This window comes from Perissodus microlepis, chromosome 9 (assembly GCF_051167445.1).
Source record: "Perissodus microlepis isolate ML-2025 ecotype Zambia chromosome 9, ASM5116744v1, whole genome shotgun sequence".
In the NCBI taxonomy this organism is placed as follows: Eukaryota; Metazoa; Chordata; class Actinopteri; order Cichliformes; family Cichlidae; genus Perissodus; species Perissodus microlepis.
The window spans coordinates 28,529,756-28,555,319 of NC_140469.1; the positions used below are offsets into that span (position 1 = coordinate 28,529,756).

Consider the following 25,564-nt stretch of genomic DNA (forward strand, 5'->3'; position numbering starts at 1 on the left):
CTTCGTGTCCGGGGCTGGGCGCTCTGATATATACCAGATCACTCCCGGTGGCTGCTCAGCAGGGCCTGGGTCCGGGGCTTGGTCAGGCCTCTTCTGGGGAGTGCGGGGACCCTTAGGTTTACTCTGGCACAGCTGGATGCCGGCAGAGCTGGCAGGCACGCTACTGCAGCCCCTTCTGGCTTCTGTGGCTGCTGGGTGACCCCTCGTCTGGGGATCCTCAGCCCTTCCCAGAGGGTGGCACGGATGCCCCTCCAGTGGTCCTCCTTGGGCTCTCACACTCTGGGGCCTCTGGATGTCTGGGGCCTGGATCTTCTCCATGCCTGGAGAAACCTTTTGAAAACAAGCGCGTTGATCCACACAGGTGTTCACTGTTCATAGACAAACTAAATCTTTCTTGGCTGCTACATCAGGTTGGCTGTCACTTCAGTCTTTACTCTGAAATACAGGAAGTGAAATCAAGATTCAAACTATTTCTTAATTTAACATTTTAAACTTTTATTTAATCGTTGCAGAATTTCACAACACCAACAACCTTAACAAGAAAACATCTGCAGAACATGTTTTTAAATACATTCAATAAAAACTTGACAACACGACAACAGATTTCTTCATTCAACTGCTAGAACAAAGCGAACCACTCGACATGAACACTGTAGCAGAACAGTTTAGAAAGCTTAAAATGTGACGAGCAGAACATTTTCATTCATAGCTGCCTCATCAGCTCATCAGAACAATGTTTGTCACAGTTGGATATTCATCTGCAATTTGAAGAATTCTCTCCTTCAGGTTGTTGACCATATCCTTAGGAAAGCAGAGGACTTAAGAGTTCTTACTGCACATGCTTTGTACATCCTTTACGGCAGAGTCACCCACAATCAGAGTTTCAGGCCTAGCCTTTAGCTTTCCCTGTGGCCTTTCACTTTTCAACAGATTTTCAGACCTTACTTCGCTACTTTTAGATGGATGGTTGTCCGATATAGATCCAGGGTCCTTTGATAGTGGAGCAAATCTGTTCTGCAGTTTCACATTCAGTTGTTTTGGAGGTTTGTTGTTAACCTTCCTATTCACGGTTGTCCAGTCCTGTTTCCTCCCGTATACAGGGGTAGAAGAGCTTCTCTGTGTCGTAGGAAGTGAAGGCCAGTCAGTTTCAGAGATTTCAGCTCGCTGTGCCCTGCCTGTGATACGTCCTCCCCCTTTCTTGAGACATGATTTATGTCTTGGTTTCAAGACACGCATAAGGGGGGGATTATCGCTTGAGGATTTATTATAATGCACAGAGTCTACTTTCTTGGTCATGTTATCTGTGCTCTTTAGCTGTGTACTAGCTTGCTCATCGCCATTGTTTTGAATCAAAGGCAAGGTTGTTTCATTTCCACACAGTCCATTTACCTCCACGTTTACTTCTAAGCGATGAATCTTCTGCAGGAGGCTGTGGTAGTCATCTGTGGACAGGGAAGGCATCTTGTTGCTAGTTAGCCTAGCAGTTAGCACCTTTCCAGGCTATTGAGGCTGTTCGGTGCCCAGACGCTGTAATCAGGCTTTAGCTGTGTCTAGGCCACAGACACACGGAGCGCTGAAGATACGGTAACTATAAAAATGTTGCTGTTTCTGTTAAGAACGCTTTAGTCCTAATGATCTATAAGTTTCCAGAAGCTATCGCAGGTAAGCTCATACGGAAAAAATCAGCATAAAAATCAATAAAAAAAATTTTAAAAAATCAATAAAAGAAGCAAAGCATTTAAAGAGCAAAGAGAGGAAGCGTCCACACTCACAAAAGGGGGAGGAGGAGATTCTATCTGAACTCTGTGGAGCCTGATCTCAAGGGTTTTCAGTCTCTGTTCTTTCTCTCTCTTCTGATTCACTGTGATCCAGTGATGGGAATGATTTCAGCCCTTCATGATCCTGCAGATGTTTGCAGAGAGCAGAATATGAAGTGAATGTTTTAGCACACTGGTAACAGTAAAACCGTTCATTTGCCACATGAGATTCCTGAAGCTCTTGTCACACTGGTCACAGCTATAGTTCTTTTTTTAATGTGTAGCTTCATGAAGGTTACGATTACCTGAATGTGAGAAGCTTTTGTCACAGTGTCTGCACTTGTATGGTTTCTCTCCTGTGTGGACTCGCTTGTGCCTTTTAAGCTGACTTGTACTGATGAACGATGACCCACACTGATCACAGAGGTGCTTTTTAACCCCACTGTGAATGAGTTCATGGCGTTTTAATGTACTTGGAGTGGGGAAGCCTTTCCCACATTTGTTGCAGTAGTTCAGTTTGTGTCTAGTGTGTCTTCGCTGGTGTGTTTTGAGGCTTGTTTGCTGACTGAACATTTTTCCACAAAAGTCACAAAAAAATTCTTTCCCACCACCACAGCAACGACAGAGTTGAGAACTGCATCCATCTGTGTCGCTCTGCTTCTAAACAAAGACACAAACACAGTGTCAGTCAGTCACTTCAACATTTTTATCCTGAAGGTTGCCTGAAATAAAGAGCATCTCTGCAGATGTCCAATTACATTTTACTGTTTAGAGCGCAGGTGTCGAACTCCAGGTCTTAGATGTGTCCTTGATCCAAATCAGGGGAGTTTGACACCCCTGATTTGGATCATAGCACTTACCTTACTGAACTACTATAAGTAAAATTATACAAAAAAGTATAAGCACGTCATATTCAAGATGCACACGCGCTTAACTTAATGTTACCCCAAATTTGTATCCAGAACAGAATTTTGTTTGACTCACTAAATAAAGAATGAAGACTAATATAGTGCTTTAAAGTTGGCAGATGAACAGTGTTGGGCAAATTACTTTGAAAAAGTAATTAATTATAGTTACTAGTTACTTCTTCAAAAAAGTAACTGAGTTAGTAACTGAGTTACAATATTCTAAAAGTAATTAATTACTTGAAAAGTAACTATTGCGTTACTTAAAAAACAAACAAAAAAACGTTTAACCCTCTGGGGTCCAGGGTATAATTGGCCATTTTGAACTACTTTTGATTTTACCTCCACATTTCACCTTTAAAAACTTTGCCTTGTTTTGTATCATCCTTTTCAGCACAACCTCACGTGTCTGAATTTACAGTTATGTTTTCATTTCTTACATAATGTATTAACACAACTGATCTAAAATCAGACAAAAAACATAAAATCAGAGTAGAAAAAGTTATTTTTTTACTGTAACAACCACAAACATGTTTAATGAATCATATTTCATAACTTTAAATGCAAATATAAATTGTCAGTTTTAAAATCCTATGCACAAGTTTTGCAAACAAAGTTATTTGCATCCATTTACCTTTTATCTTGATCTTTTAAATAACCATTTCAAACTATTTACAGAACAATCAGCTGTTCTGCATTCAATAAGATGCCACACAAATTATTTGTGCCACTCCAAAAATTTCTGTCCACTCTAAAGGAGAACATCACAGCCTGATACCTGCAGGTCTGACAGCAGCTGTATCACTCCTGTTTCTACCTGGAGACAGCAGTCGCCAAATTTTGTTCTGATACACAACACAAAACTATCCACAACACTACACACTAACTACACAAGACAACACATTAACTACACACTCCAAACACGCTAAACATCACAAATCTCTCACATCTCAAAACTCTCTCTCTCTCTCTCTTTTTCTGCTGCCTCTCTCTCTCTCTCTCGCCGTCACTCCTAAAACTTCCCCAGTTTTTTTTTCCTGGCAGAGAGGTCTCGCTGCGCTGTCCTTAGTAAACGTGACAAAACTATTGAGGAAAAAACGCCGCGTATATATTGTTTATCATGGTTTTACGTGGCCTATCAACACAATTTATAAACTGGTATATATCACCTTGTTGCTTTGTCTTTAAGTGGTCATGTGATTCGCTTACCACGACTACTTTATTCTTCCTCAGTCAAACAGCAGCACTCATGCGATTGTTTTGCCCCCTTAGCTCCAGGTGTTGTGCTAGACAGTGATCGTGATTACCGTCCACGGGAGCGCACAGCTGCTTAAAGCTGTAGCGTCCAGATTACTTACAGCTACTTCCGTGCAACTGATATAAGATGCGGTAAACTGAACACAGCTTCAACCGTCTGTTTGTTGAAAAATAGTAACGGACCGCATTTTCTTGTTAGTAACTGTAACGGCATTGTAACGATAGGAATAGTAATTAGTTAGATTACTTGTTACTGAAAAAAGTAACGCCGTTACTTGTAACGCCGTTATTCCCATCACTGCAGATGACACATTGGAAACTAAAGCAAAAACTTCTTGCTATTTTGTGTCACCTTGACCTTTGACCTTAATGCATTACATACTAAAATTGTGTATTTTATTATTTTTACCATATAACTGGAGAAGTATTGGCTCAAGACTTTTGCCAAGCTGTAAAAACTTCCAGTCTCCCAGTAGGATGAGTCCACAGGGGGAGCACCCTCAAGCACCCCAACCACGGACTCCAAGAAGGCCGGACACTTTAAACCACAGGTGTCGAAATCCAGGGCTCGATGGGTGGTGTCCTGCAGGTTTTAGATGTGTTCTTGATGCAACACAGCTGATTTAAATGGCTAAATTACTTCAACATGTCTTGAAGTGTTTACCGTAACAGTAAACACAGCCAGAATTCATACATAAAGTACACCGGATTATAAGACGCACCGGCAGGGCACCAGCCCTCAAAGCCTGGAGTTTGACACCCCTGCTTGAAGCTGTCAATCGGCCCATAAGCACAGACGACTGTCGGGACCTATTCACTGACAAAGGAATAGGGAACAAACCCTCTCATTCTGGAGAAACTCCACCATACCGGCAGCAACCCGAAGGGATACTAAGATACCCAGCCAAGCCCGACACCTCACACAAAGGGCAAATCCAGACTGGTTCCAAGCCCAAGCCACACGTTCAGATGAGCCTGACTGTATGTAGCTGGTACCTCTGAACCAAATGCAATAACTAAGGCTCTTTTCTAACCAGAGAGGTGTTGTACAATGTCCCAATCACTAGCCTGGGTAGCCGGGGATCAGTCCACCAGAGTGCACTAAACCCAAATGCAGTGTGGTGCCTCCTGCAGGTGGTGGGCCATTCTTTGAACTGTGCCCAGCTGGGTCCCAGCAACTAAGGCAGGGGTGGCCAACTCAAGGTCTCGAGAGCCGGTGTCCTGCAGGTTTTAGATGTGTCCTTGATCCATCACAGCTGATTTAAATGGCTAAATTACGTCCTCAACATTTCTTGAAGTTCTCCAGAGGCCTGGTAACGAACTAATCACTAATCATTTGATTTAGGTGTGTTGACCCAGGGTGTTATGTAAAACCTGCAGGACACTGGCTCTCAAGACCTGGAGTTGGCCACCCCTGAACTAAGGCTTGGACGCCAGGTGTTAACCCTCAGGTACCCTCCCCAGGCCTTGGCCAGGGTGATGCCCCGGTAACCCTATCCCAGGGCAAGGTGAACTGTTCCCTAGATTTTTCTTTCACACAGGTTTTTTGAATCACTCTTTGCCTGTCCCTCAGTCAAGGACCAATTTCCCATGGGAGACTCTACCAACATAGCACCTGGGATCTCCAGGACACACAAAACCCTTCACCATGATAAGGTAGCAATTCATAGCGGAGGGTTTTCATATAAAAAAAAAAAAAAAGAAAGTGTCATGTACAGCTCTCTCCATGCCCTAGCATGTGATATAATACTCAATATGGTTTCTTGAAACTTTAACCCTGGGCACATAGAATGAAGGTCAAGTTCAAATGCTTAGCCAACCTAGATGCTCATGTCCTCCAAGGCCTAGTATTGTGGATAATACAAATTGTGCACAATTTAAAGTTTTCACTTTTTTTCATGTTCGTTGTGACCATGACCCAATTTTTACAAAACTAAAACTTTTCAAGCAGTTATCAGTGTCTACCATCACACAAACTTTGAAAACGACATCATGAAAACTGTGGATGATACATTGGTGACAAACAGACAAACAAATAACCTGAATTGATTAGATACTCTGTCGCATCGAAAGGAGAGGAGAAGAGAGGAGAATACAAATACATACCTCACAGTAACTGCACTTGAAGAGTCTCTTTCTGCTGTGGATCTGTTGGTGTACTTTCAGGGAATATGGAGCGTTAAAAGCTTTATCACACAGGTCACACTTATAGGGTCTCTCATCAGTGTGAGTAAATTTGTGGATTTGTAAATGTTTGTATGCTACAAATCGTTTGCCACACTGATCACAGCAGTACACATCCTGTCCAGTGTGAATCCGCTGGTGTTTGTTTCGATTCTCTATATGGCTGAAGGTTCTCCCACAGATGTCACAGCTGTATGCTTTAATTCCTGAGTGGGAAACTTGATGAATCCTTAAGTGGCTACCTTGAGTAAAACTTCTATCACACTGATCACAAGTGTATGCTTTAACTCCACTGTGGATGAGCTTATGCCTTTCTAAGCCTTGTTTCCATGTGAAACTTTTCCCACACTGATCACAGGTGTGTGCTTTAATTCCACTGTGGAGGCTTTGATGAGTTTTTAGGGCACTCTTTTGAGTAAAAGACTTTCCACACAAGTCACAATTGAATGCTTTAACACCACCGTGGATGAGTTGGTGTGTTTTTAAGTTTCCAGGCCGAGTAAAAGCCTTCCCACACTCGTCACAGGTGTATTTTTTCTCTCCCTTTCTTCTTTGAGGCTTGTCGGCCTCCTGAGTGCTCGGACCTCCTGCTCCATGTTGGTCCTGCAATGACAGAGATACAAACAGAGGCAATGAGTGAAATGCAGTCGTGGAACAAAATGAACCGTAAATTAATACTAGTTTAAAATCCGAGGATGAAACAGCACGAAGGCTTGATAAAAATAAATTATAATTAAATTTGAATAAATCTAAACATATGTTATTTGGAAATAGTAGTTTAAATACAAATGCTAAGATTCATATAAATGGTGTTGATATTGAAAGAGTCAGTGAGAATAAATTTCTGGGGGTAATAATAGTTGAAAAACTTAACTGGAGAGCTCACGTAAGATATATTCATTCCAAAGTATCACGAAGCATTGCAATAATAAACAAGCCAAAGCAGGTATTAGACAGAACATCACTTCATATTCGCTACTGTTCACTGGTTTCACCATACTTAAGCTATTGTGCAGAGGCCTGGGGCAACAACTATATAACAACACTACATTCACTTTTTACTCTTAAAAAAAAAAAGAAAAAAAGAAAAAAAGAAGAAGAAGAAGAAGCAGCTCAAATCATCCACAATGCAGGTTACAGGGAACATACAAACTCACTATTCTTGCAGTCTGAAATATTGAAAGTTGACGATCTAGTGAAATTCCAAACAGCACAAAGTCTATTCCAAGCAAAAAATAAAGAACTGCCACATAATATTCAGAGCATGTTTTTTTTGAAAGAAGGAAGTTATTATTTAAGGGTTTTTGTAACTTCAAAACAGGGAAGGTACGTACTACAAGAAAAAGCTTTTGTGTTTCCGTGCATGGAGTGAAACTGTGGAACAGTCTGAATATGGAATTAAAGCCATGTCCAAACATAAACCAGTTCAAAAAGAGTTATAAAAATATGATCTTCTCGAACTATAAAGAAAGGGAAAAATATTGAAATTAAGTGAATGTCTCTATTTAAAAAATGTCATGATGTGATATTATAGTATATATTATATCAGAAATCTGTTCACTATTTAAGCTGACTAAATATTAACTGATAACTTATGGCAAAGGGGTGGGATTAAATAAGTGTGTACTTCTTCCCACTCCCTTTGAACATGTAAAGGAATCAGAACGGGAGCTATATTGAAATATATTGACTTTTATGTAGTATTTTTTTCTCTCTCTTATTTTCTTTACTAAATGTACCTATATATTGTTTACATGTTTGAAATATAGTAACAACAACAATATGCAGTCATGTTAGCAACAAGGCTGCTTAATAGAAAAGAGAATTTCAAGCAGATCAATTTTTAGTTCCATGTATTTCAATTTTATTTATACAGCGCCAAATCACAACAACAGCCGCCTCAAGGTGCTTTATATTGTAAGGTAGACCCTACAGTAATACACCCCCCCCCCCGCCCGAAAACCTAACAATCATGGGCAAGCACTTTGGTGACAGGTGAAGGAAAAACTCTCTTTAAACAGGAAGAAACCTCCAGGAGAACCACCTACTCCCAGGTGGAGTGAGAGACAGGACAAAATGCATGCTGTGAAAGAGAGACAGAGATTAATAATAATTTATTTATTTATTGGAATATGACTCAATGCAGAGAGGTCTATTAACACATAGTGAATGAAAAAGGTGACTGAAGAAGAAAAACTCGATGCATCATGGGAATCCCCGGCAGCCTACGTCTATTGCAGCATAACTAGGAAAGTTTGAAGCCTAATCTTGAAAGTAGAGATAGTGTCTGTCTCCCAAATCCAAACTGGAAGCTGGTTCCACAGAAGAGGGGCCTGAAAACTGAAGGCTCTGCCTCCCATTCTACTTTTAAATACCCTAGGAACAACAAGTAGGCCTGCAGAGCGAGAGTGAAGTGCTCTAATAGGGTGATATGGTACTACAAGGTCATTAAGATAAGATGGGGCCTGATTATTTAAGACCTTGTATGTGAGGAGCAGGATTTTGAATTCAATTCTGGATTTAACAGGAAGCCAATGAAGGGAAGCCGAAACAGGAAAAATATGCTCTCTCTTTCTAGTCCCTGTCAGGACTCTTGCTGCAGCATTTTGGATTAACTGAAGGCTTTTAAGGGAGTTTTAAGGACATCCTGATAATAATGAATTACAAAAGTGCAACAAAGAAGTAATAAATGCATGAACTAATTTTTCTAATTTTAGGAATATTGTACAAGTGGAAGAAGTCCTAGATATTTGTTTAATATGTAGAAATGTTTAGTATGTGGTAGTAGCACATGAAATCCCACCAAGTGCGAGTGAAAACCAAGACAAAACTTAATGGGCTGAAAATTGAAGGTGGCACAGAAGTGCCAAATCCTGCAGTTCTTCTAGAGGCCACTCGAGGCGTCTTAGACAATTATCTTAACATGACTGAATATAAAAAGGGCATCTTAGATAGGCAGAGTTTCTCAGAAGTAAAGCAAGCAGATGTTCTTCAAAATATCTGCATATACAAATTCTGAACATGACATCATCAAATATTTCAGTAATTATGACAAATATGCTCAGTGAAAACATCCTATTTCCTTACTTGGAGATAATTGTGGCTGATGCTTCAAAATGTGGAGGTCAAATTCAAAGGGTCGCATCACAATGGATTAGTCCATCTTTTATATTGCTCAAAAAATTGAAAATATATATCTTAGACCAAAAATAGCCAATAAGCCATTTGATTTTTTAAAAGTAACTCAATGAGTCCTTATACACAAATGTTAATATTAACTCAGAATGGCACTAAATATGTAGCAGGTCTATACTTTTCCATGTTTTCTTTTATTTGTTTGTAACATTTATTAGCACAGCGTGACAGTTCATGATTTAATTACTTTATCTGGTCATCCTAAACATAATTTCAAAGCATTATTTGAACATCCTGATAAGGAATTACACTTTCCTAGGTATACGTTGATAATACAGGGTTAGATTCCTCCTGCCTTCAGAACTCTCTCAGTTCTTGTTATCAAAACGAAATGTCCTGAATACTGCTCACTGAAAAAAATTATTCAATGTATAAAAATGTGTGGTTTTAATTTTAATCTTGATTTTTAAAGTCTTTGTTTCAGTGTCCTGTGACCTTTTATTTTGTCTTTTTAACATCAGTTTAAAAAAAAATGTAACAGCAATATTTTCCTCACCTTCTGTGTTGAGCTCATTGTTTCCTCTGTAGTGACTCAGCTGAGTCCAGATGGCTGAAAATGTTCCTCTGCTGCTCCGTCAGACTCTTCTCCTCCTGCTGATCAGCTGGGACACAAAACAGATCTTTGTTAGGCTCCACACTGCACTGAAGAGTCAAAGTGTCTCATATGTTAAAAGTACAAATTTTACTCTGTGACTCTTTGTAGAAATCATTGTACTGCAAAGTAGGGTAACTCTCTTATTAAGTAACACTTCAGGAGTAATTGTGACATTGGTTCTAAGCAGCCTTTTTACTATGAAAGGGCCTTAAACTCATATCTCAAAGGATGGATTTGGATTTATACACTTTTGTGGGATATGACTAGTTCTGGCCTATTATCTAGGGTAGGCATCTAAAACTCTCATTCTAATGTGCACTAAAATATGTATTTTTGAATAAAAACAACATTTATTCTGTGAATGTCTGTATTTGATCCCTGGAAGAAAAAAAAAAAAAAAACAAGCAAAACAACTTTTAGACCATTAATTTGTTCCAGCATCTGCAGGATGAATAGAAGCAGTCAGTGCATGAATAAACATCTACACATTGATTTTCTATTAGAGGAACAAAGTGAATGCAGACACTGACAGAGACAAACTCTTTCCAAACCCTCAGAACAAAAGCTGTCCATCTTTGTGTGACTGTCAAAATGCTTTTTACAAATCCTGCTTGAAAAGATCTTCCTCCCCTTGACTGCGGCTACAGCATCTACTCTTGACAATAGATTGCTGTTGCTGACCAATATTAGCCCCTTCCACTACCACCTACTTGGCTCAGCTCGATTCAACCTTCAGCATTCAGGTATTAGCTGGTACCAGGTAGTTAATTTTTTACCTAGTCGATGCGAACACTGTGGTCCAGAAATGAGGTGGAGATGCTTACCCTCAGTTCAGCAGCAAGTACCATCGTCTCAATGTTCTCCATTGTTCTGTTGTTTTTGATGTATATGAATTATGTCATGGGACTTTTCTCCGTGTTACTGTAACGGCCCTAAGTACACTGAGTTGGTACTCGACTGTAATGAGTTAAGAATTGAGTCGACTTGACTAGGAACTATTGGAAAAGAGGCATGTGTCGACCCAGTAGAGAAGCCACGGTGCCTTTAGGTGCATCGGAAACTCAAGCCAGAAAAGTTTTTTTAAAACAGTTTCAGGTTTCCTGGTTGACATAAAAACATTCTCATTACTTTCTTATAATTTTTTGTAGCATTTTAAGTAATTAAGAGCTAACATTATATCAATATTAAAGTTATCAAAACAACCTCATTTTTATTACTAATTCAGCAAAGTGTTTGTTAAACAGGGCCAAAACTAAAGTGACACAAAACATATGCATTGCTTTACAGGTATTTTTTAATAGGTTTCTACTTATTATATTCTACATCAAAAATATTACGTTGTAACCAGTATACTCCATCATATGCTTGCTCCAAATGTCTCTGTGAAAAAGACAAACTAATTTAACCTTGTGAATTTCTTTAATTATCAGATAAGTCATGCCCATTATGATATCTACATGGAATCATTTAGATTCCAGCAGCACCTGTTCATCAACATGTCATACAGACAGAGATTTTTAATTAGAACTGTAGTAAAGAAATGACCTGAGCATGTAACCACTATTAAAGTGATTACACAGGTACTTGAGGAGCTTTCATTTATTTATTTTTAAATTTGTAACATCTGTTAATGTAGAAGTGAATGGCACATGCTGACTTTAGGATTTAATAACTATGTGTCTTCAGTTAAACCAGCTAATCATATAAAAACACACAAATATCGTGGAGGTTTAGTAATCATACCTAAAGTACAGGGCATGTATAATGCACAAGTCTTTGTTATATAATTATTACAAAAGGTTTCATTAATGCGATCAGAGAAAGGGTTAACAACAATATGGTGGAGCTTGCTGCTTAACACGTGGTTAAAATATTCAGATCATAAGAATGAGTGGTTTTAATAAATGCTTGGAGTGAACTCCTGTGGCTTTTGGAGTGTAGACTGCTGGGTATGCACCTAAAGGCACCATGGATTCCTTACTTGTGCCCACTTGAACAGTAAATAAGGATGTTGCAGTGACCGAGTCACTGCTGCATGTCTATCTTTTTGTCTCCTCCAGTTTCCGTTTTGTCCTGTGTGTTCTTGTTGGTATCTCCATGCTCCTCTTTTCTCTTTTGCAATCCCTTTACTACCCAGCTGCTGTCTACAGATCATTTTAGGAGTTCAGTTCCTCTCATGTGTTCATCCACAGCAGCTGGACAATAAAGTTTATTGTGACCCTGATACTGCAGCAGATCGCTCTCATCCATTTCCTGTTATCACTTCAAATAGAAATGAGGCTGTAGAGGTTTGGTGCAGGCAGAAAAACAGCTGCAGGGACAATGAAAAGACTTTTCTGCTCCAACTTTCTGCCAGCAAACGCTCAACTTCTCCCAGCGTGCTGAGCTAATGATTAGTTGGTGGTTTTCTCCAAACACTCTCTCACTCTTCTCTCAACTGTTCACAATAAACTGTGAACAGACACCGAGGAGAGCAGCAGAAGACCTCATTCAGGAGCTAAACTCAACATGAACTGAACTCACAGTAAAGTTAGCTCGGTGCTTACCTTTAGATGAGCTCACAAACCGAGAGAAACTCCGTGATGAAGCTGGAACTCTTTCCAAACACAGGAAACAGATCAGGGAGCAGAGACCCACGTGATTAACGCTGATCTCAGCTACGATCCAGGAGACAAGGGTAAGAGGATCGATCCAAATGTAGACGTTAACGTAGGTATGATAGGTGGTATGATATTGAATCGACGCTTTTTATAATTTCTTTCCTCTAAGTTCAGTACTTTGCCCCCGTTTCACGAAAAAGCTGCTCTGTCAGTGCAAACACTTCCCCTCCTGCAGCGACACTTTGCTCCGCCCCCTTCTTCCTGCTCCACAGTGGTTTGTTGCTGCGCGGTCACGTGACTAGGCTGCCTTTAAAAAACAAAACGTGAGCCGCGAGAGTGAGAAAGGGGAACGTATGGAGATATCTTACGGCTTTAAATTAAAACACTGCAAGTAACAATGCGTGTACATGAGACTTTCTTACAAGGATATCCTGGCCAATAACAACAGCAAAATAATCAATGGAGCTGCATAAACACACTCATATAGGCGAACATCCAAATACACACAGAAAAAAAAAATAAGAGATTATACTAAAGTAGAGACGATAAAAAATTAGATACCAAAGTAACCAAAACATAATTTTCAGTATCATTAAATAATTAATACCTTCATTATAATTATTTTCTTATTCCAGAAACAAGGGTAATAAACATTTGCTTCAACTATCTAAAAGTCTGAAGGACAATATAGAGACGATAGCTGTATTTTACAGCATAAAACAAAGTCCTTGTCATTGTTTAGCAAAATATTAGCAGAATAAATAATACTGTGCAGAAAAGTCAAAATGTATTTGCATTGACTCTTTATTCTGAACATGTGTATAACACGTATTAAAATAGTACGGCAACAGAGAAGAAAGGGTCAAACAAACAAAGCAAAACAAAAGAAAAAGAAAGCAATAATAATCATAAACAACTTAAATGTTCGACAAGGAGTAGGAAGAAGCATAAGCTCATTTAAACCCACCCCCTTTCCACTGTTTAGTAATTAACACACACACACACACACACACACACACACACACTTTAGAGATACAGGGAAGCTTTAAATTTAATTCCCCCTTCAAATTGTATCCCTGTTCGTTTTTAGAATTTTTTTTTTTTTTTTTTTTTTTTTTTTTTTTAAGAATATTGGCAGGAAGTAGGTTGTTTATTGCTTTATACATAATTTGTGCAGTGCCAGTGAGAAAATAAACGTAAAGTCCTCATATGAGGATGTAGGATCTTAGGAGGCCACTACAACTAGATTTCTGCACATAAATGTCTTCATTTTAGGGACTATGTTGTGCTATGAGCATGTACATGGCAATAGTGGGAAGGAAAAACTCCCTTTAAAAGGAAGAAACTGTTAGTCACAGTTGAAGCGCCCTACTGTCAGACGGCTGCTGTTAAAGCTGCAAACTGTGCAGTAGTTTGTGCTTTGGTGGAGCTGAAATGCATTAAGTGCCTTAGAAGCACAGAGATACTTGTTTTAATGTGTAATGCAATTAAACTCACAATGTCTTATAACAGCACTGAAATGACAGGATATACTGTGTCCATCCTTTCTTTCTCATTCAGTAACTGAAAAACTATTTTGTAATTAAAACCTTACCCACCAGGGGGCAGCGCTGTTCCAGAAAGTTTTACTTTGGTTGCCAACCCTGCAATAATAAGAAAAGCAGCAAATATTCTGCCACGAGGAATTTGAGGCCCCATAAAAAAATATCACTTTGGACCCCAGCACTTTAAATTTGCAAACCATGACAGCCTTAAAAATATTACATTAGACAGACATGGATCCATGTTCTGCTTAGTTAAATCAGTGAGTCCTGTGTTCTGTTTTGCTTCCTGTCTCTTTAGGGAGTAATTCGTTCCAACTGTGTTCCCACCTGTTGCCCATCCTCTCGTTATCCTTTGTCTTTGCCAGTTTCCCAAATCACCTCAACTGGTTCCTTTCAATGTAGAAGTTTACTCTGAGCCCGTTTCGGATGGCTGAAGTCCTCACCATGTCTGTAAGGGAGAGGCCAGCCAGCCTTCAGAGAAAGTTCATTTATGCTACTTGTCTCCGTCATATTATTCTTTGAGTCACTATTCAGAGCTATGACCATAGGTGAGGGTAGGGACATAGATGGACAGGTGATTCATGACTTCACTTTCATGCTTGACCCTCCCTTCACTAAACAGACAGATGCAGCATCTGCATCACTTCATCCATGTCCACAATCTCCTGCTGCCCTCACGGGTGAAAAACACCCTGAGATACCTAAACTTCTCCACTTGGTGCAGCAACTTGTTCCTGACCCTGAGTGGACTTGTCACCTCTTTCCAGCTGAGAACCACAGTTTCAGACCTGGAGGAGATGTTAATTATCATTCTGCTGTGTCGGCTCCAGTGAGAGCTGGAGCCACCACCTGATGTAACCAACATAACCACATCATCTACAAAAACCAGAGATGAGCTTCTGAGGACACCAAAGTGTAAGACTTTCATGACATGGTTGAAGAAAAAGCCAAATTTACAGTGTGACACCATCATGACTAGAGATCATCTTCTTAGTGCAGGTCTTTGGTTCTTTTGACACAGGGAACATGAGACTCCTGGGTTCTGGATCAGCTGGTTTGGGGACCTCTGGATACTGAGCCCCTGGATCAGTTGGATAAGGACACTATAGCTCTGGCTGCAAAGGTTCAGGCTCAGGATGCTCAGGATTTGCAGTCTCAGACATGGTCCTGGTGTTGGTAACACTCGGCGTTGACTGATGAAAAGAAGCAGAATCGCTGCAGTGAAAACAGGTATTGAGTTGCTGCAGCGACAAACAGGAGCAGAGCTGCAGTAATGAATAACAAATCAATGAACAATGACAAACATAAAATAGCTGTTAGATTATAGCATGGTCACAATCATTGTTGTACTGCTGAAATTTACCTTTCACTCTGTGAATCTAACTTAAACGTGTTTAGTAACAGTAGTTCAATAATTATCAACTCCAACATGAACAGCTAAGTTTCCCTCATGATGGCAGAATGATGCAGACAGACTAGCTCAGCGTTTCCCATCTCCTCAGTTACCTAATGTGTAAATATTGTGCAAGTCTCTCACTCTCCTTTGTCTCATTGTCCCTCACAGTTGTGTTCTCCATCAAAGTACATTTTCCCTGCTGAGCTGAAGTTTTAATTTTCCTCGTTTTGTTACTCATGTTATATTGTACTTTGTTTCAGTTTAATAGAGACACCTTTTTATTTTATTCACCTGTGTTTCCGAGTCCTGTGTTTGAGCCCTACTCCTACTACTCAGTCAGCCCATACAGCTTTACCTTTTCAGTTTTGATGGTGCAAGCTAATGAATTATGAAAAGTGCAATACAGGCCTCTTACCCTTCTCTGTGTGCTGCAGATTGCAGCAGTTGTCAATAGGCCGATCAGTACAATTCCAGACCCCAAAGCTGTGATAATGGCTACAAGGTTAATGTGACGTCCTGAAACAGAAGAGTCAATTTCTACTAATAAATTCCTCAAGGAATCCAGTTCAAATCCAGTATAAAACTTTGCAGTTAAAATACAGTTTCTATATTTTTTCCTCTTTCTTTTAAACTTTGTAAATACAATCCAGTAATGATGCTGATATTCTACAGTTTCCTGTGCAGAAGACATTTTAAAATCAACAGAACTGTAAAATGCCCTCAAACATGGTCCCCGTGCGTTTTGTGTTTTGTATTCTTTCTCTCTCTCTCTCCCTCCTCTCTGCCTGGGCGGAGCTCACTGCAGGTGCCCACCCTTGGCCCACACACACGTTTGCAATTAGCTGTCATTACCTGTCCACTATTTGAGGCTGGGACGCAGATCTTCTCATCGCTGGATGATTGTGCTTCACGGGCTGATACTCTCAGCTCCCGTGAAGCTGTGCTTAAGTGTTTCGCGACTTGTGAATAATTTCCCTCTCCTGTGCGATAGTTTTCCTCCCCGGACCTGTGACCTTCCCGCTGTGCGAACGTGTGTGAGTTTGGGCGTGAAGACGAGAACGAGTGTGAGAGAGCGTCCCCCTTGGACCTTTGGAACCCTGGATTTTCCCTTTCACTGTATATATTCTGCACTGATGTTGTAAATAAACTTTGGAAACGTCAACCTGCTCTGCGCTTGAGTCCCTGCCATCGACCCTGACACAAACTACCTTTGTTCATTAATTAGTTTTGTTAAAAAGCTTGTATACATTTGTATGTATGTACTTAAATGTTGAGTGTTGTTTTTGATTGAACAGACAATATCAGTAAAAATGTGACATTTGCTGCATAAAAATGAATGGTTGAGATGCTCATATGGCCCCATTACATTGTTTAACTGAAATACTCAGAAGCATAAAGAGGTTCAATCCAAAAATAATTGCGAAAGACAGCTCTATTTTTAATAATCTTGAATTTCTCTTTATCAATGATCAGATTTCCTATTTTGAATATTGAAACATTATCATTTCAAAAAAACTATTAATATTAATGCAAAAAAAAAAATGTTTGTTAATAGTCAAATAGAAGTTTGAAGGTGATATCTTTTCATTAAAAGTTTTTCCCTGCAGTGGGAACTTCCAAAAAAACTCACTTAAGAAATAATAATAATAATAATAATAATAATAATAATAATAATAATAATAATAACAACGGCTACGTTCACACTGCAGGTCTTAATGCTCAATTCCGATTTTTTGATCAAATCCGATTTTTTTTGTCTGCGTGTTCACACTACAAATAAAATGCGACAGGAAACGCGCTCTAGTGTGAACGCTCAAAGCGGCCCGCATGCGCAAAAGAAGATGTCATACACAACGCGCTCTGTTTAGACCCAGAGCAAACAGTATTGTTTGACAGATGGCCTTAATATAAAGACTTCGGACTTTACGTTTCCCAATTTTTGCTTTAAGTTATTTTGTTATTTACATAATAATGTAGATAACCCAATAATGATCCTTATTGCTGTTTTAGAGGAGCGGTGCTTCAAAGGATAGTTGCAGATTTCTGTCAGAATCTGCAGATTATACAGTACAAATAACATGTTCACGTTTCTCCAACGTTGTCTTCCCAACAGTTTCACTGACATCTACACAGGATGGCCAGGAAGCGTTCGCGATGTCTTCTCGGGCGCTTCTCTGGCGCTGATAATTGGCGTCTGTCTTGTGTCGGTGACGTAAAAGACGGATTTAATGCGACATGACCGTTCAAACAGCAGTCACTTTCTAAGACATCGGATATGTATCGGATTCAGTACCACATACGAAAGTGACCCAGATCGGATTTGAAAATATCGGATTTGTGCCGTTCACACTGTCATACCATGATCGGATATGGGTCGCACAGGGTAAAGAAAAAAATCGGATTTGATGCGCTTTCGCCTGCAGTGTGAACGTAGCCATAGATAAATCAAGTGGACCAATATGACATTGCCATATTTTCTCCACTTGAAAAACTAAATCTGTTGGGCATCTTTCCTGGCCTTCAGACAACAATTCTGATTGGTAAAGTACCACACGGGACAGGCAAAAACAAACAAACAAACAAAAAGAACCCCCAACACTTATTTTCTGACTTTTTAGGTTAACTTAATCTCACCTTTGATTATTCTCAGGTGGATGTGGGTAATGTGAGTCCCCTCAGCATTACTGAGCTTACAGGTGTACATCCCCTCCTGTTTTGTAGATAAGTCCTTTAGCATGAGACTGCCTGACTTAGACACATTCTTCACCTTCTCCCTCCACTCGTCTGACACCGAGTAGGTAAAGTTGGTCCCAGTCTGGTTCACGATGGTCTGAGTGTGGTTGAATTTCCAGACGAGGCTGACGTTGGTGAGTGAAGTGTTTGGCGAGGTGCAGGTGATTGTTACACCAGTACTGGGACCACTGATATGAGCTGAAAGACAATGAAAACCACAGTAGATACTCCAACTACAAGGAAGTCCTAAGCAATCGGGTCCCCACCACTTTAACCCAAACATTCCCACACAATTCAGACCCAGTTACATTTATCCAAGGTAAACATCTGCATGCATATAATCACAGTGAATTTATTACAAGTGATGCCATGTCCTTAACTGCACAGCTCTTCTCAGGCAATACTCAAGTTTGTTCTTTTAAACCGAAAGCACAAGTGACGTCTTGTGTGTACGTCGTACTGGGCCTGAGTAGCTGACCCACCTACAGTTGCTCTGCACCAAAGTTTGAGAATCTGAGTTGGTTGAAATACTCACATAGTCTCTGCAGAGTGGCTCTCCTCCTGTTCCTGCGAGTGCTGATGGTGCAGATAAAGAGAAGGTCATAAACACCGGCTGAAAGCATCTGAGAGCTGCTGATGTTGTAAAGCAGCTGCTCAGTCCGCTCGACTGTGGTGGTGTTAGTGAAGGTGATGTTGGATGGAGGGCTGGTGGACCAGGAGAGCTGAGGTTCAGGGTAGATTCCCTCTGAACGGCAGCTGATCCAGTTTTCAACCAGATCAAGACTGACTTCTTTAACTGGAGCTGAAATAAATGAAGATTACAAGCAGTGAGTGATCTTTATAAATGAGCAGATGTTTACTGCAATTTTCTCATACCATCTACTTTTAGGTTGACAAATGACTCCTGGTTTCCTCCGATGGTGCTGGTGTGGCACTTATATCTGCCCTCATCCTGAACCTCAACACTAGTCAGCTGGAGTGAGGCATTTCCACTGGAGATCTGGTCCTTGAACACTGAAGTCCTGTTTCTGAAGCACTGGTCCTGGTGTCCAAACTGGTTTTTGCTGTGATAGTACGAGTGGACACGAAGGTCTCTTGGTGTCTTAAACCAGTGGATGACGATTTCATTCCCAATCTGGGAACTGCATGGTAAGATGCATCTCTCCATAAAATTACAGGATTCCTCAGTATCTGAAACATCAGAACAGACAAACACAAGAAAGGTTCAATTTGGGAAAAAGCATGCTAGATGAGCTTTTGCTCTGAGGAAATATATTTGCATGATGCGTCTTAAGAAATGAGACCAAGCATTTATTTATGACTTCATCTAAAAATAGATCTGCCCGTTTTATTTCAAATAAGCATCTTTTTAAATCAGTTTGATAAACGTCAGTAAACTAAACAGGAGAAGATGAATAAATCTTACATTTCTGTGCAAGGCACTTGAGGGTTGACACACAGATAATGTACAAGAACTGAAGGGGATGCACAACCAGGATGCCTGAAGAAGGTGAGATCCCTGACTGCTAACATAGCTTATTGCAGTCAGACAGCAACAAAAACATGTAGAACTACAGGAAAAAGGTGCTAAATGAGACAAACTGGCAGAGCAACGTCAAAAGGGTCTGTAGCTTCAAATTTAAAATGCAGAAACAACATCCAAGCGATTTTGTATTATTTTGCAAGCAGAATTAACACACCAATTAGAAAATAAGTTTAAATGTTTAAATGAAATCAGCTTTCTGAATCTAATAGTATTGCTGGTAAAATTTCACAAATATGTTCAGATCTTCACACTGACAAAGAAAATCCTTTCCTGGTTTGGGAGACATTTCTAGCATCTAGTTAAATCTTTCTTTAAAAGGCAAAAGCCTGAACTCATTGTCTCTTCTGCTATAAAACAGAAAAAAAACCAACAAAAAAAACAAAAACAAATGTAAAGTGAACTAAACTAACCTAACACATTTTGCACTTTGTGATTTTGCACACCTGTTGAATTACTTGAAGCAAATATTACTCAGCCAATCAAATCACATGATGGCTACTTCAAATGAGCAACAGAATTCAGGGAGAAAGGTGCTAGACAGGCTGGTCTGAGTGATTCATACAGAGCTGATCTACTGGGATCTTCCCACACAGCCATTACGAGGATTTACAGAGACCTGTCTGAAAATGAGGACATATCAGTGAGTGCACAGTCTCTGGGCAAAAATGCATTGTTGTTGTTGATGCCAGATGCCAGAGGAAAATGACCAGACGGCTTTGAGCTCATAGGACACCAACAGCAACTCAAATAACCACTTTTTTACATCCAAGATAGAAGACAATCTGTGAACACACAACCACAAGTGTAGTTCTGGTGGAAGGCAGTGTTAAAGACCTCTTTTTCTCTGCACTGTCAAAAGAGGAAATAAAATGGGTTCAATTTAGTTTTAGTCTTATTTATATGAGAAAACCTCCACAATCAGATGACCCTCCCCTATGAGCAAAAACTCCACTTTTAACAGAAAGAAGCCTCCAGCAGAACCAGGCTCAGGGATGGGAAGCCATCTGCAGTGACTGATGGAGGAAGACAGGATAAAGACTGTGCAAGAGAGCCATAGATTAATAATGACTAATGTTTAAAAGCAAAATGATGTAGAAACACACAGTGACTAAAGAGAAGAGAGTGAAGAAGAAAAACCCAGTGCATCATGGTAATGTCTTAGTAGCCTGGACCTATTGCAGCCTAACTGAGGGAGGATTCGGAGTCACCTGATCCAGCCCCAATTATATGCTTTAGACTTAAAACTTTACTTTTTGCTAAACTTAATCAAGGAGACAGAGATAGTGTCTGTCTCCTTGATTCAAACTAGCCTCCTACTCCTGTCTTCTACTTTTAGATACTCAACGAACAACATGTAAGCCTGCAGTGTTAGTACAAAGTGCTCTAATTGGGTAATATGGTACTATAAGATCTTTAAGATAAGATGGGGCCTGATTCAAGACCTTATAGGTGAGGAGAAATTTTACATATGATTCCTGATTAACAGGGAGCCAATGAAAACAAGCTAAATATGCATTCTTTTTCCTAGTTGCTGTCAGTGCTCTTGCTACAGTATTCCGGATGAACTTTTAGAAGAACGTGACAATGAATTAGTCCTGCATAGAAGTAATAAATGCATAAACGAGTTTTTTAGCATCACTCTAAGACAGGATGTTTGTAACTTTAAAGATAGATGTGGGACTGCTCTCTTTGACAAACGCAAGAAAAAGACTCCCATGTATTTGTTAAATGTGCGCATGAATTACATATTCTCCTCAAAAAGAACTCAAAGACTACAACAATTTTACTGGAGGCCAAGATAATGCCATCCAGAGTAAGCATCTGGTTAGACAAAGTGTTTCTGAAATACAATAGCCTCAGTTTTATCTGACTTCAGTGCGAGGACCTAATTTAGAAACAGTCAGTGTCACTGTGTCAAAAAGCTGCTGCCGTGGTTTGCCGAGTAAGCAAACTGCCATTTTAGTTGCTGAAAGCTGCGGTTGTGCAGAGTGCTAGGAAATTTGGTCCAAGGACTAAGCTGTTTGTGCAGCTGACCTCATTAAATATGTATGAAGGCTTTCTTTAGTGTTATCGATATATCTGAGGGCTTCTTTATTACGACTAGTCCACCTTCTAAACCTGAAATCTCTGACATAGCTCACTTGTACGGTGTGCAGAACTACACAAGATATACATAAAATATATAATTTACCGTCAGATCCTAACTCATCAATACACTGAAATAAAATAACCTGTCTTTTTATTTTGACCTCTTTCTTTAAGGATCACCACAGCAGCTCACCTGCCTCAATCTTATCCTAGCTTTGTCCTCTATTATATCCTTGATTCTAATCCTGTCCATCCTGATCACTCTCACTGAAAATCTCATTGGGAGATCTCTTTCTGTCACAAGTCACCCCTCCTCACACTCATCTCTACCCACTACACCCTGCCTGTGCGCTCTTCTTTCACCAAAATAATCTAACACCCCACCTTGAACCAGTCTGTCACTCCTACTGCACACCTAACCACTGTCTCTCCGTCCTCATACATGTCTTACACCAGCCTCACATTTCTGTCACTCCTGACTTCCTCATGCAGTGCCGCAGTTCCTTACTTAACACCCTATTACACACTTTGTCTAGATCCACAAAACGCAATGCAAGTCTTTCTGGCCTTCTCTACACAAAGCAAAAATCACATCTGTTGTGCTCCCTCAGCATGAAGCCACACTGCTGCTCCCGGATTCTTTATTGTATACTGCAAGATTCAGACATTGATCTAAAACACTGCTGATCTTCCAGAGTCAAATTACTTGCTGTATTTTGACACAGTTTTATGCATCATGGATCTGAGCGATGTTGAAGAGCTGTAGGACTGCATTTGTGCTCGACACGGACTGATTTGTGGCTAACAATGTCAGATACTGAGAATACTTGAAAAATCACATTAGGTTACATATACACTTCATCTTGTGGTTCCCCTGAGGCGCTCTGAAAGGGAATGCAAATATATTTTTAATTAGGTTAATGGCAGAAATAACTGTGCCCATGGGCCAGATTTACTGATGCTCTGCACCACAACAAAACCTTATTTAGATGTTAACAAGCTTCTGTCAGAGTTTAAATGAGACATGCAGCATGTGTTTGTCAGACTTACTCTTTCACAACGCAAAGGTTTGGCGACAGAATATTATGAGAACAAGCCGCACAAAAAAGGTTGCTGCACGCAGTTTAGTGGTAAATGTTACGATGAAAAAAGCAAGTGTTATTTTGGTTAAGAGATTTGTGATTGTTGGAGAGTTTGTATGACGCATAAACACCGTTTTAAATTGACAGGACTCCTCAGAATCTGAAAAAGTTTAAAACCGTAACACTTGAAAGGTCCAACTCAGGAAAAACAGCTTTTAGCTAGACGAGCTCGTTCTCTGACAGAGATACTGCAACATGACGAGCCTTCAGAAATTCGCTCAAACGTTTATTTATGACTTCTTCCTCTGAAAATCTGTTCAACCATTTTATTTCAAATATGCATTTTTTTCTTCATCAGTTTTACACACTAACATTTTTTAAAACTAAATAGAAGAACAAGAACACATATCTCTGTGGTGAAGCTGGAGAAGACAAAAGAAACAAGGCATTTCTTTCTCTGAGGCATACTCATCATCAACATCAAGTCAGTGTGTCTCATAGAAACCCTGTCAGACACACAGGTGTGATTTTGAACTGCTGAAAATCATCAATTCATCGTATCATAAAGGAATTCTTTGCACCCAGAAACACTGAGACATAAGAAGTCGAATAAAAACAACCCCTTCTGATAGCAGCTGACACGGAGTCCAGCGGCAGTTGTTCAGGTTAAATCATCAGCACCATTAGTTAACGTGGGCGGTTTTTTCAGAATCAGCAGCAAATGTCAAAAAGCTGACAGGGTGACCATGTACGCAGACAACCCGGAGTTTCCACGGGAGCTGATAGGTTATGCCACAGAAACACGCTGTAATGAATCCAGGCAGATGGCCTTTATTTATTTATTTTTACATGTATTAATGTTACTCTGCATTATTTATAGATAACATTGACACGCATCTGCATGAGCTGCAGAAAAACCATTTCTCTTTCCTTCAGCGAGGCTTTTAATTTTGTCAGATAATTTGAAACACTGGCAGTGTTAAAACTCCTAGACTGGACACCGGATAAATTACCGGGACAACCGGTAGACCGCGGAGTGGAGCCACCCGCATTGTCTGTGAAAGGCGACAGAGATCGTGTACGAGGTCAAAGCGAATGGACCTGGGCCATAAAACAAAAACAAGCAGAAATTTCTTACCTTCCATTGCGAGAGTCCACAAGCTCAGGAGGGACAGGGCAAGCAGACACCGCTTCATCGTCCCCTCTGCGTTAAAGCTTAAAATCATTCAAAACTTTATTAAAATAAGAGGAATGTTCACGTTTCTCCATGCATGCATCGCAGCTCTCACAAGAGGTGCCCTGTAACGTAACAGGGCGTATCCAATAAAGACGACTTCAGTCAACTCCGTTAACAATATATCATATGGATACAAGCACGTCCAGGCCTATAAATATGACCCATCACCCGCACTCCCAGCAGTCCCGTGGATTTCTTGAAACCACGCAAGCCATTACGGTGCAGAAGGTCATTGGACTGACAGGGGAGCGGCAGACTGCTCCTGTTGTAGTTCTCCCCTGACGACAGCATCCTGGTCAAAGGTCATTTTATTTGCATATTTGATTGAACAGCACTGATAAAGCTGAAAATATTTATGCCAGTATCGGGAGCAATGTGGATTTGCATATGCAGTGTGCAGATTGTGTCCACTGTGATTTTCTTACTGCACTTTAATGTAACATCTTCACCCCACAGTCGCCTTGATCTCTGCACGCACACAAACACGCAGACACAGAGGATATGACGATGCCATCTGTCTAAACTAATAGGAAGGTTACACCACGTTATAAGCTCTTACTTGCTGGTGTTAGTTGCAGATGTTTTTCCTTTCAGAAAGCATTTTAGCTCATGACAGCAGGAACATTTCCACGGTCATTCATACATAAAAATAGATGACTTTCATATATTAAGACTGAAATGTCAGTTAGTGCAGTTTTTGACATGTCTGGTCAAATGCAGTCCAGGCACAGCTAATGCAGATTCAGTTTTGCTTTTATCTGAAAATAAATCAAATTAAAAATCCTCTGAAATGATGACATAGTGAGTTTGGATATTACATTTGTGTTACTGGGGCGATTGTGGCTCAAGAGTTGGCAGTTCGTCTTGTAATCGGAAGGTTGCCGGTTTGAGCCCTGGCTTGGACAGTCTCGGTCGTTGTGTCCTTGGGCAAGACACTTCACCTGTTGCCTACTGGTGGTGGTCAGAGGGCCCGGTGGCGCCAGTATCCGGCAGCCTCGCCTCTGTCAGTGCGCCCCAGGGCGGTTGTGGCTACGATGTAGCTTACAGTCAGTGTGTGAATGGGTGGATGAGTGAATGTGTAAAGCGCTTTGGGGTCCTTGGGGACTATGTAAAGCGCTATACAAATACAGGCCATTTACCTAAACTGTGCTGTTTGTCAGGAACACTTGAGGCCAAAATAGATAACTGATTGTCACAGCTGGTAGTTGGTAGTTATATACAGTCTGTATAAGCTTGGTTAATTTAACAAACATTTTTGAGGAGATAGTTGTTCCAGTAGTTTACAGTAGTTAGTTAGTGATTAGTAATCAGAGCCAGTGTGACTGAGCAGAGCGTGTGAGTGCGAGTGGATTTATGAATGTGAGCGGCTCAGACAGGGGCTGTCCTGGTCTGTTGGGTGGCCTGGCGAACCCGTCCTCTGCCCATAAAGATAAAACTTTATTGAT

General features: G+C 40.3%; 2 protein-coding genes across 4 annotated transcripts; both read right to left on the reverse strand.

Annotated features, from left to right (window-relative positions):
• Positions 1-243: 243 nt before the first annotated feature.
• LOC146380703 (uncharacterized) lies at positions 244-12,748 on the reverse strand. 3 transcript variants are annotated; one of them, XM_084940162.1, is made up of 5 exons: positions 12,440-12,748; positions 9,795-9,900; positions 6,026-6,706; positions 2,063-2,417; positions 247-1,902 (listed from the first exon to the last, which is right to left on the reverse strand). In XM_084940162.1, exons 2-5 carry the CDS (start codon positions 9,810-9,812, stop codon positions 1,895-1,897), a joined length of 1,062 nt encoding a protein of 353 aa, XP_084796288.1. In that variant the 5' UTR covers positions 9,813-9,900; positions 12,440-12,748; the 3' UTR covers positions 247-1,894. The 3 variants fall into 3 exon arrangements, with proteins under 3 accessions (XP_084796287.1, XP_084796288.1, XP_084796286.1); XM_084940160.1 differs by having other exon boundaries at positions 247-2,417; XM_084940161.1 differs by lacking the exons at positions 9,795-9,900; positions 12,440-12,748 and adding an exon at positions 6,990-8,020 and having other exon boundaries at positions 244-2,417.
• Positions 12,749-13,279: 531 nt separating this feature from the next.
• Positions 13,280-24,384, reverse strand: LOC146380704 (V-set domain containing T-cell activation inhibitor 1-like). Its single transcript, XM_084940153.1, has 6 exons — positions 24,021-24,384; positions 19,043-19,357; positions 18,702-18,968; positions 18,068-18,364; positions 15,849-15,949; positions 13,280-15,230 (listed from the first exon to the last, which is right to left on the reverse strand). The coding sequence occupies exons 1-6, from the start codon at positions 24,106-24,108 to the stop codon at positions 15,141-15,143; spliced, it is 1,158 nt and encodes a 385-aa protein (XP_084796279.1). The 5' UTR covers positions 24,109-24,384; the 3' UTR covers positions 13,280-15,140.
• Between the last annotated feature and the right edge of the window lie 1,180 nt (positions 24,385-25,564).